The sequence below is a fragment of the Falco naumanni genome, chromosome 7 (assembly GCF_017639655.2).
Source record: "Falco naumanni isolate bFalNau1 chromosome 7, bFalNau1.pat, whole genome shotgun sequence".
NCBI classification, from domain to species: Eukaryota; Metazoa; Chordata; class Aves; order Falconiformes; family Falconidae; genus Falco; species Falco naumanni.
This window is the reverse complement of record NC_054060.1, coordinates 644,596-662,731: the sequence shown is the minus strand read 5'-3', so window position 1 is coordinate 662,731 and position 18,136 is coordinate 644,596. Positions and strand designations below refer to the sequence as shown.

Here is an 18,136-nt window from a genome sequence, read left to right as displayed (position 1 = left end):
TGATTTTCCCAGTGTAATGGGATATTAAATAATTCAGCATCTTAAGTAAATTGTTTAGGTGAAAAAAATGATAAAAGCAGCTATGTAATACAGCATCAAGGCTATTTGTGAGGCTCAGAAGAACATGGATTGAAGGCTGCCTGCGTAATTATTTTGGGACTAGGACAGATTCCTTTGGGATATGTACTATAATTTGTGACCATGCTTGAAAATGAAGCCAGGTGTCATTGTCCGTTAAAGGAAACAAGATGCCTCATATGTACACAGTGTGAAGGTCTGTTGTCAAAGCAGACAACTAGAGACTGCCATCCAAATAAGGGGGGGTTAATGCATTAATCAGGCAATATATGAAAGCAGATTATTTTACTAGTGCTCACAAAACAGTCCACACTAATCAGCATGCATAAATACAGTACTGCACACATGCTTCAAACAATCCAGCTTCCTACAAGCGACACTTCTACCGAGGGGTATTATCCTGGTTGTAGCTGATGGCTTGAGATGTATTCTAGTCTACGTTAGCTGCTCTACCATTCAGAGCCCAGCTGCATGGAACAGGGAAAGCGGAGCCCAGCCAGGTTATTACATCTCACACACAATTCTACACCCACAGCTTGTGTGAGCTGAGTGGGAACAGAGATGGCAGACAAGGAGCTAGAATGGCACACAGCGGCTAGGGGAGCTGAGCGAGCCCAGAACCACTCACTGGGAAGTAAGAGCACCAACAGCTCTAGCTAGGAGCCAGCAGTTGGAGATCTACTGAATTTCTGATCAGTTCTGTTAACACAGAAAATCCAAACTCTCAACACCAACAAAATATTACAACTAGAAAAGGAAAAATGGGGAAATTCAAATTCAAAAACTAGCATTTAATTCAGGTCATGATGCCCAGCCTCCCCAAAGGATTCAACCCCGGAAGTCCTTTATGGTCTGCAACACTCGCATCAAGAACTGGACACCCTGAGAAGGATATATTGCACCTACATGGGACACGTACATCCTTATCATGGCCGCACAGCCTGTGGGAAGAGGGCCCCTGGGGGCACGCTGCCATCACCACAACTGTGGGTCTACTCCATGGTCTGTGTGTAATGAGTAAAAGCACCCAAAAACCCATTATTGGCCAGGTAGGTCAGGCAGTCTGACCAGGCTGGATAGTTGACTTAAACAGCTTACCCACAAACTACAGAAAAAAAATGCATTCCAAATTGTACCCCATTTGGCTCACGATCTCGAGGAATTCCACTGGCCAATACAGTATTTCAGCAACCTGTTGCTTTGACAGAATTCTGCTCAAATCACAATCTCTAAATGAAGCAGGAATTGTGCTTGCCATGACCAAGGCCAGAATCAGTGCCAGTCCCCTCTAATGGCATATGGCTTCTGCTTCTCTGATCCAAGAGGAATTCAGAGATGTGCCAAACAACGTGGCGCTGCTGAAGCGGTTGTGAGCAACACACCTGATTGCGAAGGGCCTGCTGCGATGGTCGATCTCTATGGACGTGGCTGTCTCTTGTTACTGCAGATGTCCCCGAATCTACATGAACAGATCCCACTGGAGTAGGCTGGAAAACAAGGCGTTCGTTAGGATGAAGCCAATGCTGAAGATGCTGCTCGCTCTCAACAAATACAAGCACAAACTTAACTTCTCAGGCTGGCTCCTATCAGGGGGAAGCAGGAAAACATCAAAACGTTGCCCAAAGGTACTGACAATCACTAAGGAAAGCTACAGCCAGGGCTATAAAATCCCTGTGATTTGATGGACATGTGATTTTGATGCTGGACACCAGCACCAAACATCTTGTATAAAAATGAATTAAAAAGGTATAGTTAGGTATCTGTACCTGTGTCAGATCACACCTGATGTGTCTCACATGGGATTATTACCACTGAAAACACACAGACTTGTTTTCCTCATCTCATTGTCTTGCCACTTTTAAAAATCACACTTGCATAGAAACAGGATGTGTTAAAATTAAAGCTTCATCTGCTCTATTCTCACCAAAGTCATAATCCCTGCTCACAACATGAAAATCACCATAGCAACCACTGCAGTTGTCAGCAGAAGCATGCTTATCTTACAAGGTGCTTTTTATCAATTGCCTTTGTAATTAAACAAAAATGTGGAGAAAAATCATGATTCGCAAAGGGAATGATTTCTTATGAACTGTTTTGGGCACAGTAAACATTGATAATAGTAAATGTATTTGGGACAGTAAATCACCGGCAACGGCACCAAGTTCAGCACTGAAAGCATTTGATCTAGCACTGGTGACAATGAATTGCCAGATTGGATGCCTTTGCCATTGCCAGTGTGGGGTGACTGGCCATTAGCAAGAAGGCTATCAGCAAAATGACACAAAACACAAGTGACAAGCACCCAGTGGAAGAGCTTTAGACTCTTCTATCAGACTTCTCCATGACACGTCTTTTGGCCAAGGTCTTCTTGAGTATAAATGGCTTTTGATAATAGAAGTGATGCAATGAGATCACTAATCTGGTCCATCTGGTGTCACTGAAGTGCTGAACAAAGCTTGGTTACTCCTACATTTCCTTGCCATGGGCTGTAAAAAGCTGGTTCAGCCTCCGGAGTAGGGTAAGCCCCGAGATCTTTTGAGCTCAGAACTGGTTTGTTGTTACTATTCACTGGGCATCCTTCAGAGCCCCCTGGCTAGATCTCTCTTACGTCTCAATGAGAACCTAACCATTATAGAGGTCTTCCACCATTCAGTGCTGAGGTAGTATGCTCTCCTGCTTTAAGATGGATGTCTTTAGATGTCTGAAATCCTGCGCTAAGCTAGAAGAAATTAAGTCTAGTCATGTTCATTGCCAGAAGTGGAAAAATCACATTTGAATGCCCCACCAGGGCAAGTCCAAAGAGGTGGGAAGGGGCCTTCTTCCCCTTAGGGAAACTTCAAGGCACTGCAAAAACACTTGGAACACAACATCAGGACATACCACTATGTTAAGACCGTGTCAGCTAGAGAACAGAAGTGAAAAGATTTCATCCTAAGCTCACTGTCGTTAATTGGGTTTATCAAGAACAAAGAGCCAGGTGGCAGGGAAGCAACACCTGCAAAGCAAGGCGCTGCATTTTGCAGCAACAACTTACAATTGGCCTGCCGACCCAGTCATAGGCGTAGTCAAAGGTGTAGCCTTTCTTTTCAAACAGCTCTGTGAAGATGGTTCTTAAATAATCGTAGTCTGGTCTCTCAAAGAAGTCTAATCGCCGAACATAACGGAGGTACGTGGCCATCTCCTCTGTTGGAAAAGGGGAAAAAAGCCACAGCGTCAGTTCTGCTCGCACATGAACACCATCACTTACAAGCCTCTAAGAGCTGACACTCACACTGGAAATATGCTTTTCAATTAACTCCGATGACACTTTCCCATGGCACTAGGCTCAAAGCTGGTGCTTAAAGTTGGGCTGGGGGCCAGATCACCAGGTGATGCACATGGTCCAGGCTCCACTAAGTTCAGCTGAGCCATACAGGTTGACAGAAGCTGAGGATATCCAACAAGTCTTCACCCTCAGTGACCTACTCAACAGTCTTTTATTGCTAGATGAATCTCGCTCAGCTTTCCAGAGCCCTCCTGCCCTGCTCAAAGTCTATTAATAGTCTGCTTTTATTCTGAATCTTCTGAATGAGTTGTTATAAACCAAGGTCTGTGTTTTAGCATTGAGAGTCACGCTGTGAAAGAACTGTCTGGGCTGCCAGTGCTACCTCTGGCTTTTCCTGTGGAAGCAGTGGTTTTTAGTAATAGTCCACAATGCAAATCAAACACTTCTCAAGCAAAGATGGAAGTGCCACCTCTGCTCCACAGAAAGCTGCTGTTCCATCTCAAATCTGAGTTCTGCAGCTAGTTTTATTCTACATATTTGTATAAAACCAAACACTAAAACACACTCTACAATAAATGCTAACTCACTGAACCAGCCAACAGGATGCTCATGTATATGTCTTCTCAGACAGACATTTAAAGTAGCCACAGCACTTTCATCTGGGGAAGAAGAGCAGGAGTGGGCACCCCGTGGGACCCTTGAGCTCCAGCACCGGCCAGGGTCTGGCTGCCCAGAGCACTGGCTGCCCAATGTCATTACGTCAGTCATAGCCTTGAATATTCAAAACAAGACTTCGAAGGGGAAGCTCCAGTGTTCATTTACCTGGCGCACACAGAACAGTGTTTGGCGTTATGCTAATTAATTCTTTCCTGCATCTGGGTTGTACTTTGCATGCACAAAGAACTGAGCTCTGGTAACTGATGTCCTTCCCAGCTCTCCCTTGGCTTATGCCTAAGCCAAGGCAGGATGTTTGAGCAGAGCTCAGTATGAGGCATGAGTCTGTGCACTGCAGTACGACTGATACAACAGCATGGTTTTTGCCTTTAGCTAACAAAAATAAGAATAGCATTGCCTATTGATACTTAACTGTGTCCGTGGCTTGCAGCTTGCATGTCACATGGAGGTAAAAGAGGAAAAAAAAGAGAAGAAAGGTAATCCCCTCTTCCTGCTAATATCTCTGGAAGGCGGAGGTGAGCAAGGCAAGCAAGGAACAGAAGTAAGTTCTCTCACCTCCATTCAGCCCAGACTTGCAGGTGTGATAGAGCTCTGACCAGGGAGTATTGGGGCAAAACATGAGAATGGCCAACCTGAAGCTGTTCTGCTTGGAACTAGGTGGATTTTGGATGTGAATACACCTGGGGAATTAGCACAACTTGAGTGAACAATGATCACCTTCCAGGCTTGCTACTCCTCAAGCTGGGAAAGAGCCACGTGACACAATGGCTCCTACAGGAATGGGGCTAACTGTGGGGACCTGGGTGCTCTCGCTGATGTCAGGATTTCAAAAAACACCAACCCCCCGCGTACTCTGTGAAGGCCATGGGGTACTGGGGAGGGCTTTAACTCTGTACTCCACTCTCCTAATTCCAAGGCAGACTTTAACTAGAGAAAAGATACTGGGCTTGGCCAGAAGCACATCTTTAGTAACACTCTCCTTAAAACTGCTGTCACAAGGTAGAGTTCAAGGACAGACACATCATCCCATCTTCTAAGCTGGCTACCTACAATTTTAACCCCTGTAAAACCTTCAGTTTGGAAAAGAATTACTCAGTAGATCCAACATCGTCACTTGGGAGAGAGAAAATAACGAGGCCCTTCTTTGGAAGGAAGCCAAGAAGCAAAGCAGGAACATGAGCCACTTGAGCACTGTCCAGCCTCCTGGATGAGAAGAGTCGTGCTCAGCCACAAGGCCTCAGGCCCTGCTAATTTACAGCAGCAGCTCCAGTTGTTTGCCAGCTTGAGGAACACCACAATGGATACACATCATCCAAACACTTTCTGCCAGAGGGGCTCAGAACTATCATGTTTAACAAGGTATGTTCACCTCCAGCTGCACTCACACAGTCCCATCAGGGCTTTACCTGGAAAGTTCTCACAGAGAACTTCAACTGGAGTGTTTCTCTTTGTGTCCCCAATCTTCTGATACCTCTCTTTTAAGGTGTCAGCCTGTAGCGCACAAAGACAAAACAGTTGTGGAGAAAGAGTTCAACCATGTGATAAACGACATGCTGTATGGGAAGAAAAACAAGGTATTTAATACCGATTCTGGGTGGTATCAGAAGATGTTACTTGTAACTGAACTGCATCCTAGACTACACTAGTAGGAATAGTATCTTACCCTGTTGTAATTCTCACTATGCATTTTATGTGCTATCAGCAAAGAACATCCAAGGACACATTCAAAACCTCTTCAGTACTTGAAAGGAAGGACACTTTTTAGTGCCTTACAACGGTAATTTCTTACCAGCCTAGTCCTGAGGACTGTACAGGGGAGCTTTTATGGGTCAATAAGACAAAACTGCAGATATTATGATGGCACATCAGTATCCTGTCCCAGGCTAAGAGCCATCAGCAACCAAGATGCCTTCGTAAACAACGGCAAAAGTAGGGAAATTGCAATGGCAATGCGGGTTTTACTGTGTATAATAGAATGGCATCACATAGATATAACTATATGGTTACATCAATCACAGTTCTCCCAGATTCCATGCTACTCCCATACTGCCTCTCCTTTTACCTCAAAACTGTCTATTACTTAGACAGCACTGATTGAATATCTGGTCATCAAGGAAATGAAACAATTTTCACCTAATTTCCCACCTGCCCCCCCCCCCCCCCAGAACTCTGGTCCAGTTGGCATCCTAAGTATGGGTTTTATTGCCTCCATTACAAAATATGCCAATTAAACCTAGCTGCAGCATAATTAGCCTTGTAAGATGCTCTCTCAAAATGTTAGCACTGGCAGTATAGACCAGAAGTGCAAGCTGAGGAAACTTAGAAGCATGAAGATGCCATATTCTAGATCAAGCTGAAGAGTCTGTGCTTGTTCTGGAGCTAAAGAAATGCAGAACTTCAAGGAGTTGTCAACTAATTTTTATCCAGTTCAGCACTGAAGTGAAAAAAAATTGTAGAATCTTGTCTAAACCTGGAATTATTTTAGAATAATTTACAGGACTAATTTAAAGCAGATGAGTTAAACTAAGCTAGAAACAAAATATGTAACAGAATAACTTACACTTACAGAGGTGTGAACTTAAAGTCAGAGATATTCTGATTTTTTTTCACAATCACTCTTACGCCCAAAAACCCCTTTCTTTGCTTTTATGAGTCGTTGTTAACATTTCTGGCACACATCTGATAAAGCTAAGCTGAGACTAACTCTGGATAGATGGTGACAAAACAGCTTAACAAGGTCTATCATACAAGCCACTGTCACTGACCATAGCAGCACTCTGCTGAGCAGCTTATGACCCCAAAACCTTGTCTCCTTTTCCAACAGTGCTAACAGGTCTAGCAGGAGTTACCGTCTTCACCAATAAACCTTCTCCTAACCTGATCAAATGCGTTCCCTATGCTCACTGCAATTCCAAAGTTGAACATATAGCTTAATCATCAGGAAAGTGATGGAGAAGTGAAGATGCAGCTACTAACAGCTTCAGAGCCAGCAAATGACTTACTATTAGTTAATTCAGCTGACGGATGTTAGCTGCAGTTGCCATAATTCAATTGCTTGCAGCTCTTCACACTGTACACATTTCATAAACTTCTAAGCACTGAGTGTCCAGTATCTCTGGAGGGAAGCCAAACTCAATACTGCCAGAAAACCAGTTTTTCAAGCCAAAGTCCATCTGCACATCTAAACCCATCAAACTGCTCCCGTTACAAACACTTTTCACAGATGCAGCTGGGGGATTGTGCGCCATAACTGGAATTTCATAAACAACCACTGTGTCCCAGTCACACTCCAGCTTGGGGCAGCTTCATATTTCAGCAAAGCTGCTCCAACAGCTCAACAGCTCTCTCTGCTGTCCCTGTCCCAGCTGCTCATCTGCCTCTGCTGAATCCTCCCTCCAGACTTGTACCAATTCAGCTAAGCTAAGGGCAACTCGAAGTGACAGGTAACAGTGTTTCTGGTTGGATTTTGCAAATGTTTCCCTACCAGATTCTCATTTGGGCATAGACCAGACAAAGTTTCAAAGGGCAAAAATTACAGCTCAAACCTACCTTCAATCCTTGCCAGGGCAGACTGCCTCGGAGGAAATACATAAACATATGGCCAAGAGCTTCCAAGTCGTCTCGACGACTTTGCTCTGAAACAGAAGAGATAATAAATTATTGCTGTGGCTGCAGAAATGGATCTGAGATCTGATCAGTAGCCACACCTATTTCCGAGATAAAAGTTATCACAGGGAAGTTCACTTGCTGTCCATACCTGTGCAAAACCACTTGGAACTTGTTACAAAAAAGCATAAAACATGTAAAGATCAGCTAGAAAGCATGAGATAACACAGGAGCTGTAAGACATACTGCCCAGCCTTAGGTAGAATTGGTAAGAGGTAGAAGTATTAATCACAGAGGAATAAAGCAGCTCCACAGTCCTCTGGACTGCCAGTGCCCGATGGTGCACCTGTGATGTGGTTCTGGATTATGTTATCTCCTCTGAACTACACAGGAACAGGCAGGGGACACTTGCAGGGAACTACCATGTTGCACAGTGCCAATCCTTTCCCAATTGCTTCCGCAGCTCATCACATCAGAGCAGCGCAAACCCAGCTCCTTCTAGCACTGCTTTTCCTTGTGAAACACTTGCTGCTGTTGCCACGCAGATGTTATGATTATGAATGAAAAGGGGAATAAAGGGACCTCAAACCAAAGGAAAAAGCATCCTTAAAATAATGTACCAAAATGTATTAAAATACCCAAGGGATGATACCAGACAGAACAACTAATCTGGAGCACAACTGCATGGGCCTGCCGCTGGGCTGCACCATGCAGACTTCAGTTCACTGGACTTGCAGACTGATTTGATATAACCTCCTCTGCTCTGAATCTCCACCTGTAAGCAAATAACGTGCTCCACAGCCACAATCCAGAGCAGATCTAGTCATGCAGCCCACACGCTACGACAAACTGCGTGAGCTGTCCCTGATGCTGCAGCATCTGCAAGAGGAGAAAAAGGCAGTGCTTTGCACAGCATGACTCTCCTTCAAAAGCAGCAGCAAATTTCACCCTCAAAAGATGCTGGGGGTGAGAACATTCAGCAGAAGGGAACTGAGATGACAGTTCCTGCAGGTTACACTCACATAGCTGTAAAAATGGCGGGGGGGGGGGGGGGGCGCGCGGTAAGAGGCTGTCCTGGGTAGTTTAATGCAACGATACAGATGAACTTCTTGGGAAGATGGCTGACTGCACTTGTCTTTCAAAAAAACTGTAATCAGACTCCTTTATTTTTAAATGTGAAGGGACTGACTCCACTTGGGCTGGCCTCACCAGCAAAGCATCAGCCCCACAAAACCCCTCTGGGCAGCGACAGCCCCAGCCACAGCCAGCAGCCAATCCTCCCCTCCTCAAATACATGCACCCAGAACAGAATCTTCCCTGGCATGAGCCACAGCGTGAGCTGCAAAACCTGCACGGCAATGGCTCCTAAAGAAGGCACACTGTGTACCTCAAATGCAAGCACATCTTCCTTCCATATCCACCTGCAGAGCACACCCCCAGCACCAGCAGCTTCCGAGCCTGCTCCCACTGCAGCTTTTCATTCCTCCATCCTTTCCTGACCCTTCACTAGATTTTCCAAAATGAGAAGTCAGGCTCATCCCTCCTTACTCCCCAAAGAAAGAGCGCTCTCCAAGAGACATGAAAGCCAGTGATGCCTTGATCTCATAGCTGGAAGGCTACTGAAAGAAGGTTCAATTATCTTACTGCTCTTGTGAGTTTAAGTGAATATAAACATTTAATAAGTTTTTTTGCCTTTCAGCCACAGAAAGGTAATCTTCTGGTATGAAAGAAGGCAGTGAGGAGAGGAGATAAAGGCCAGGTTTAATATTAGTTAAATCATTAATTTTCTCCAATCAATTATTAGGTCAGGGAACATCCAACTCCTAACACCTGAAACTGGAAGGTATAGCTGTGCTATAATAATCTATTTGGTAATCATTTAGTGCAGCAATTACTACCCACCTACTTGTCTTTTATCAGTGTAGGGTTGCTACCAGTTATTTAGTTCCCAATAAAATCTGTAATTATGAGGCTTGCAACATTTCAGCTGTCTCAAATCCTCAAAAGGGGGAAAAAAAGAAGTCTCACAACTGTAAACAGCATCATGGCATTGAGAGGTTTACAAACAGCTCAAAGGGCACGAGAGACCCATAAGCCAAACTACTGTTGGAGGTCTACACAACTTGGCATGGCAAGCTCCTACCAACCACACAGACCTTTGCCAAGATGAGTGTTGATGGACATATATCTTGCTGTTCCAGTTAAGCTTTTGTGTTCCCTGTAAGGTATGTGTTTTTTGGTTTCCGGGTCAATGTACTCCTTTGCCAATCCAAAGTCTATGATGTGAATGACGTGCTCTTTCTTATTGCCTTGCCGGCCAATAAGGAAGTTTTCTGGCTTGACGTCTCGGTAGATGAGGTTCTTTGAATGCACGTACTCCATTCGAGATATCTGCAAAACAACAAGGCAAGTTATTTGTGAGCAGACCAGCTACCTCACTCTCCCAGCTAACAAGGCTACAAGGTTTTGTTAGCCCACCACTGAGGCTCAGCTCAGTGCTACCTCCCATTTCAGCTACTCTATGAGAAATGCAACAACAGATGGAGCGAGTGAACCAAAGCTGCATTTCTGATCGGAGCTGGGTCATGTCCTCTGATGAAGTCTCAGAAGAGGAATTTGTCATCCCCTCCTTTCTCTGGCTACCTGACTTAATTCCTACAGAAACTGCAAAGGCTGTTTCTGTAACGTTACCACCGGGACACAGCTTTTGGAAGGATGCCACAGGGAATTGCAGCAGCCTTTTTGTATTGATTTTAAACATACTAAACCAGTTACACCAAGAGCTCTTCCCTTGCCCACAGCCTTCCCTTGTTGCTCTGTGTCTTACCACCTTCCTCCCTCAACCCATATGTTGTCTTAGACATGCCAAATTCTTCATGGAGGGGGATTTTTGGGCAGGCAGAAGCCTTAAGATCCTCAACACTGACTAAAAATAATAATTAACCTCATTGGTTGTCAACTAGGAATAGCTGGAATATTTTTCAGCTTTTGACTAACTTGGTTCTGGCAGTATTACTGAGAAGATAAAAGGGCAGGAACCCCGATTCCGAGGCAATGGAGGGCTGTTTCCCCTCTAACAATGTACCTTATTCAGATGCTTATAATTAATATTGCTTTTGAAATGAAATATATTGCAGGTGAAGTCTGAATAGGTCACCAAGCAGTTCTCCTTTGAGTTCCTAACTTAATAGATGATTCTAAGTGGAAATTACTCACAATTTCATTTAATTCATTCCCTTTTAATTTCCTTCTGAGGTTTTAAACAAAAACCTGTGAATTCCCATTTATAGCTGTCCTGGTCTGCAGCTGCCCTGCATGCTGTAGAGCATGGTGGCTTTGTTTAAGCAAGACGGTTCAATGGAAAGGTCATTTGAAGCTACCTGTCTGCATGCAGGCTTGCAACACAATGAAACCATTGCAAAGCTCCTGCAAACTCCAAATTTTGCACTAACAAGCATCTGTCCTGGTTTCAGCTGGGATGGAGTTCACTTTCTTCCTAGGTGCTAGTCAAGTGCTGTGTCTTGGCTATGATGTGAGAACAATGCTGATAACTGCACTGATGTTTTCATTTGTTGCTGGGTGATGTTTATACTAAGTCAAGGATTTGTCTATTCCTTGGGCCCTGCCAGCCAGAGGGCTGGGAGGGGGCACAAGAGACTGAAGGGACACAGCCAGGTCAGCTGCCCTGAAGCAGCCAAAGAGGTATTCCATACCGTGGGATGTCATGCTTGGTATAGAAACTTGGAGGGTTAGCTGAGGGGGGATGGCTGCTCGGGGACTGGCTGGGCATCGGTCAGCGGGTGGTGAGCAGTTGTGCTGTGCATCCCTTGGTTTCCTTTCTCCCTTTTCCTGTGGATTTTATCCTTTCCATTATAACTATTATTATTGTTATTCTTCTTCTTTCCTTTTCATTCTGTTTAAATTATTGAATTGTTCTTATCTTAACCCTTCATGCCCTATGTTGGGTGCCAAAAGAGGACTGCTGTGGTTTAACCCCAGCCGGCAACCAAGCACCACGCAGCCACTTGCTCCCCCCCAACCCAGAAGGGTGGGGAGGAGGATCGGAAAGGAATGCAAAACTCAGGGGTTGAGATAAGAACAATTTAATAACAATCTACAGAGCTAAGGGCCACACCATTGCGGCGGACATCACAGTGTGATGCTATCGGATTCGGGGAGCACCTAAGCTGAGAGCCACCAGCTGGTGCCCCCCCAAGGGAGCTCCCTGCAGGGAGTCATTAGCTCCTGAGCAGTTCTGCACTAGGTCGATACTGGCAGGACAGCTCCACAGCTCCCGCATGGGGCAGGATCCTGGAGTCTGGATCACCAAGCCAGCTCTTCCCCCAGCTGAGCAGCTGCCCAGGCAGCAGTAACCCCATGTCAGTCCTTCCAGCCATCCTGCTTGCCTTGACCGTGAGCACCACTGGGCTGACAGACCCTGGCTGCTCTTTGGCTTCCCGCTCCGAATCCAGAAGCATTCTCAGCTGGCAAATCCAGACCTCTTTTTCTCTTTACAGACCCTGGATCCACACCTGGCTGAAAGCTCCATATGTGTGTGTCATCACTCCATCCTGCTCCCAGAGGTTTATCAGATGCCTTATTTTGAAGGAAAACCTACTACATTTCCACCACTACAAAAGAAGTTACAGGCAGGAGGGGGCAGCACTCCTTATGAAATAAAAAATGATGTGCAGAGAGAGGGCAGTAGACAGGAAAAAAATGACTGCAGGTGAATCAATCTTAAAAAACAGGACTGGCTCAAAGGCTTTTTCAAAGATGGTAACAGCACATGTTGCCATTTCCCTCACCTCTAAGTAGTGATTTATTTCAATGTGCTGAGAAAATGTGTTTCACAGCTAACAGCCATTATTTCTAATCAATTACAGGATGATGCAGAACAGAGCAGATGCTCTGCACTTCAGCCATTCTTCACGCTTTGAATCACCTACAGGACACAGCAGCAGGTTGGAAGACAAAAAGGTATGTTGGGAGGCAATTCAAATCAAGATGCAACCCTTAAAACAGGAACAAAGTGTTTCCTTCCCTCTCAATACATAATAAACTTTCACACAGAGCCTGACTGGCTCATTTGTCCCTGCTACCAAAGAAGCTCAATTGTTGAAATGGTCAATAGCAATTACACAACCTGAAAAAAAGCCTATTTTTTTTGTTCCTTAAAAACTCACATCAAGCTGCATTGGCCAGGACAACAACTTGGACAGCAGAGATGTCAGATGAACCTATACACTCCAGCAGCACTTAAGAGAGACTTATTTACCTGCCTCTTTTGCTTCACCACACACACACACACGCTCTCGGATCTTTCACATTCCTTTTTCTTTACTTCCACCTGCCTGGATGCTTCATGATGTGCTGTTGGAGAGCTGCGCACAGCCAGTGATGGCTGAAAGACACTCCAAGTCAGAATGATGTTTGCCAGAGTAGCCTCCATGCTTTATTCACCCTGACAAGACACTCACCCTGCTTATGGCTGCTAGTGATGGGGGGCTGGTGACTATCTGTGCTGCATCACCCTTTCAGGCTTGCTGCCTGAGAAGAAACGAGCAGTGCTGGTGCAGCACAGCCTCGGCCTGACTCAAACCCATTGCACAGCTGAAGAAGAGGAGTTCCCACTCCAGAAATGTGCTGGATGCAGAGACACAGTGCCCACTCCTTTGTGTTTGAACCACAGGCTCAAATGTCTGTGCATTAATCCTACAGTCAGAAAACCCACTGCAAGGAGCTGCAACTGTCAGAATTGCTTTTACACTGGAAAAACAGTCACTGTGAAGCAGTGTTAACATCTGCTCTGTTATTTTAACAGCAATAAAAACAGACTATGGCATTTTATTGTAGGGCACAGAAACACTAGGGGTGGATGGGAGACGCTGCTTGTAAATTAAAGCAGGATTTCCATGGCCACGGCCAGCCAAGTCCATCTTCAGAGCCACAAATCTCCATTTCAGTTGTCAGAGAAACCCCTAGAAGGGGAGAGCATCCCCTGGCACACAGCAGGACTCCTGCAGTGCAGCTGAGGAATGAGAGGATATTTGTGACATTTAACCAGATGACAAAGAAACCCATGCTTTTATTTTCCTTTCTTCTGCCAAGGAAGCAAGTGTAATAAACCCTTTTCCCCCAGAAAGGTAACTCTTAAGGATCTGATCTCGATGGCAATGCCATGTCTAGACCCTCTTGATAAATTTGAGCCCTTCTTCCACACGCCACCTGCCTGAATATAGATCAGATCAGCAGAGATAAAAAAATGCCTTCTGTTTAAAGGCTGTTTTGGTGTCTTTTATGAAAGACAATTTTGATGGGTCACCACTCAAAAAACCTTTTCACCATGACTTGGTCCAGACCTCAGCCGGAAGTATTTGCACATGCCTAGCACAATGGACCTTGCTTCTGACAGTAAGCACTTAAGCAAGGGTGAAAATAACATTCACTCCTGAAAAAACTGAGTTGTCAATGAGTATCACAGATGTTGGACCTGGCCAAGAGTGGAAAAGTTAAAGCCAGAATAAAAAAAACATTCTCCCCCAGCCCAAACACCAAGTCAGCTCTGCAAAGCCCTAAGATGCCTTCCGATTTATGGGCTTTAGGGAATGGTATTAGTGAAAGCATTTTTAATTGCCAAGCTTTGCTTCATTCAGGAACATCAACTGCTTGATCTATTCAGTTGCACAGAGAGGACGGAGGAAGCAGTTCCAGTGTGATGCTTGTAGCAGAGCAACATGAAACACTGGAGATGCAGAAGTTACAGCAGTAACAGAGCTGGAAAACTTCCACCAGGGAAGGAAAACAGAGGACTCCTTCAATGCAGGTTTTCACTGAGAGGTATGAAATGGTGGTATTAGACCAAGAACATTTCTGATCTGGCTCAAGCTATGTTTGGTAAGCTGCTGCCACAGCTCTGAACACAAGGCACACTTACCAGAAAAATATGCAAGCCTAGTGACAAACCTGAGGGCTGTGTGGCTCATCCCCCCTGCCAAGGCATGACCTTCCTACTGTGTCATCTCATCTGAAAAGATTCCAGAATAGGGTCTCCTTCTTGAAGACTCATCCTTGTCTGGTCTCTATCTCCCTCAGCCAGGAGTCGTCTTGATGTAAAACCATGTTTAAATTCTCCTACAATCATGAGCGACACTCCTTAAATCGATGACGATGTATTTGTTTCTCCTACAGGGCTTCTCTTTCTTCTAACATCTGTAGAATAAAAGGATCCGCCCCAGTCCTGAGATGCTGCTACCTGTCAAGGTAAGTAAGACCAGCCAAGCACATATGCTTATTAAAAGACACTTTTCAGGGATGCCTCTGGTTAAAAATTGACCATTGGACACAAAAAAAGGAGATCAAGTGCCACCACACTGCATCTGAAGTTCCTGCCTAGTTTTAGCATGCAGGACACATGTAGATGTGTCAGAGATGTGCTGCAGCAGCGGTCAGGCTTAAGGAGGGAGAGCAGGGTGAAGGCAGCTAAACAGGACCTTGAAAGCAGCGGTTGGTGCTGTCGGGCTGAGCCTGCAGCAGGCAACGACAAGGAACCATGCAATGGCCGAGAAGGAACTAGATGCTCCGAAAGACATCAGGATCATCACATGCAAGTGAGGGGAGAAAGATCTAAGGGACAAAGGGGTGGACACTTAACACCCCACTAGCTCAGGGCACCCTCGCTGCCAGTGTTGCTGCTCCAACAAGTGCAAAGACATCCACGGCAGATCCCTCTGGAGAGGATCAAACCTAAGGTGGGAGTGGCAATGCAAAGGTGTCTCCCAGGAACTCCCTGAGCTCCATGCTGCAGAGGGGCCTCCCAGACAAGTAGTACTGCTTTACCTTTGGGTGGTCTTCCTGGCCTTAAAAAAAGATATAATTTGATGGCATTTTGGGGAGAACGCAACCAGAGTAGCAGTTTTCTGCAACGTGCTAAGTTGTCCCTCACTCTCTACATCAGGGCAGGGTGCTCCTCTCTGCTGTCTGGGTGGTAACAGGCCACTCATGTTTTTGGAAGTCTCCCTGGATATTAGGCTTCATTAACAGGTCTGTCAAGCATCAAAGAAGAGAAACGCTGCTCATGCAATGCACTGGATTCTGGCAGTGAAGTCTTATGTCTCCTCACGCCTGTGGTTAGAGGTACAGTAGCTTAAGCAGGCTTGACTGGTCAAAAGCAAGAGCAAAACATGATTTATGGAGGCAAACCGACTGAATATGACAGTCCAACTTCCCTTCTCTGATGTCTCTCTCACACTGGACTGTGACACAGTGACTGCAACAATTTAGCATAGGAACTAAGACAAATCCAAGACAATTCTCCCCAAAGCCTTGTGGTTGGAGCGAAGGGTTTTCATTGCAGTCAAGCAGTAAATGCCAGTCGCTTCAGAAAACATGTGTCCGAGGGCCAGGTGAGCCTTTCTCCCAGGAAACTTCCCAGGGAAGGAGACAGGGCACACCTGAAGATGCTAAATCTGTCTCCTTAAATGCTCCTAGGGCTTGGCAAAAGGCAGATGGACACTGCTGTGACCATCTCAATTTCCCCGGCAGTCATATGGGAATAAATTTACATCTTTACAACCAAAAGGTCACACAAACTACATCCAAGGTTTTGCCATCTGTTGCCACTTGATATAATCAAAAACAATACTATAAATTGTTTTTCCACTGATGAACACTCAAAGCCAACAAAACTAGACTGCTCAGCCATAGGAGGACAACTTCATGAACCCAATACCAAGCAGGCACTGTTCAAACTTTTGCATCTGTGACCTCAGTTTTCCATTTGAGATTCTGCTGTGGCAAACTTCAGTTTATTTAGAAAGGATTGTTTTCCTCACTCCCTTACTATCTTCACTTTCCTTCAGCACTTCTATCCACTGATATGTTAACGTGAATATACAGTCCCAGTTCTGCTGTGTCACTCGGGTATCTGCGGATCACAGGTTGAAAACCAGAAAGCCAAACTGAAACAATAACTGATTGGCCCTACTGACTTGTGGAAGTTCACTCACCACGTTTAGTACATTCAGTTTTCACATTGTCCACTTCTAATGCAGACACAAATCCAAGCTACCACTTTCAGCCTGGTTTCCTTTTCAGGCAAATTAGGGGCTCTGTGATGCTGCCCATAGATCTATTATTTTCTACCTGTTAGTCGTTTAAACACATTGGCCAATTTTTACCAAATTTGACAAAGGCAGAGACCTCGAATGCTGGTATTTTGGCTAAGGAGAGCTCAGCTCCCATTGCTCTGAGAGGTTTCAGTCCATAAGCAGCCTGGCAGCACCAAACCAGTAAAACTGGTAAGAGGGTGGGAGGGTGCTGTGCTCAATGTGTGCCGGGGAGCAGGTAAGTAATAAGATGTTCTGGGTGATGTCCAAACAGAGGGAGGGAGCTCAGCTGGGGTAGATACTGGGGCAGGGGTGTGTAGGGGACACAGGACGCAAGTCCATAGGAATCCAGCTTCACTGGTTCTGCTACACAAGGAGCAAGTTTGCTCATAAGCATAATTTGGCCTTCCTTTCATGAGGAAAACCTGAGAAGCTTTCTTTTATAAGAAAGATGGAGAGAGATTATTTTATCAAGGCCTGTAGGGACAGGACAAGGGGCAACGTTTTTAATCTGAAAGAGGGAAGGTTTAGGTTGGGCACAAGGAAGAAATTCTTCACTATGAGAACGGTGAGACACTGGAAGATGTCTCCCAGAGAAGCTGTGGATGCCCTACGACTCCAAGTGTTCAAGGCCAGGCTGGACAGGGCTTTGAGCAAGCTGAGCTAGTGAAAGTTGTCCCTGCCCATGGCAGGGGAGTTGGACTAGGTCTTTGAAGGTCTCTTCCAACCCAAACCATTCTGTGATTCTACAACGGAAGGAGATTCTCTCTCCAACCAACAGACATCCCCATGACCCCAACCTTCAGCTAACCCAGGACTGACATAAACATGAGTCGGCGTCATGAGGGCTGCCGGGCAGAGCCCTGCCCACTGCTACTCACCAGCTGGATGGCTATCATTAATACCGTCTTCAAAGTGAACGTCCTATCACAGAGGTCAAATAAATCTTCCAAGCTAGGACCAAGCAGCTCTAGTACCATGGCGTTGTACTTTCCACACGGTCCGAAGTAATACACCTGGGGAAGCCCTTCAGCTGGAAGAATATGAAAACAATTGACATCAGTCAACAGGACAACGTTAATACCCTTCCTCCTGCCTGTAAATCTTTCACTGGGCAGAGCCTTTATTTTTACCTCTTGAGTGTCCTTTTTGTCTGATCTTGCCCAGCAAGCAAGTAAGTTTCAGCACACACTGTGAATGAACCGAAGGCCAAATCAGTGCAGGTTTTGCTGAGCTGCACCCTTGAATAGACAAATGGATTTCAAAGCAGTAACAGTACCACATGAAAGCACCTAGCTTTGGCAGCTTAAACACTTGGACTTATGGAACAAGACATGGAGTTCCCTACGTTGCACTAAACACCAGGCAGAGTACAACCCCAAATGTGGGCTGGCACTTGTCTGAG

The 18,136-nt window shown here is 45.4% G+C and overlaps 1 protein-coding gene across 5 annotated transcripts in view; it reads right to left on the bottom strand.

Annotated features, from left to right (window-relative positions):
- CSNK1G1 (casein kinase 1 gamma 1) overlaps nucleotides 1-18,136 on the bottom strand; it is a 108,159-nt gene that overhangs the window by 14,369 nt on the left and 75,654 nt on the right. For all 5 annotated transcript variants that reach the window (XM_040602369.1, XM_040602368.1, XM_040602372.1 and 2 more), the window contains 6 exons: nucleotides 17,613-17,764; nucleotides 9,781-10,015; nucleotides 7,568-7,653; nucleotides 5,425-5,509; nucleotides 3,113-3,261; nucleotides 1,461-1,565 (listed from right to left, as the gene is read on the bottom strand). In XM_040602369.1, coding sequence (XP_040458303.1) covers nucleotides 1,461-1,565; nucleotides 3,113-3,261; nucleotides 5,425-5,509; nucleotides 7,568-7,653; nucleotides 9,781-10,015; nucleotides 17,613-17,764 — 812 coding nt within the window. The remainder of the gene's footprint in view (nucleotides 1-1,460; nucleotides 1,566-3,112; nucleotides 3,262-5,424; nucleotides 5,510-7,567; nucleotides 7,654-9,780; nucleotides 10,016-17,612; nucleotides 17,765-18,136) is intronic.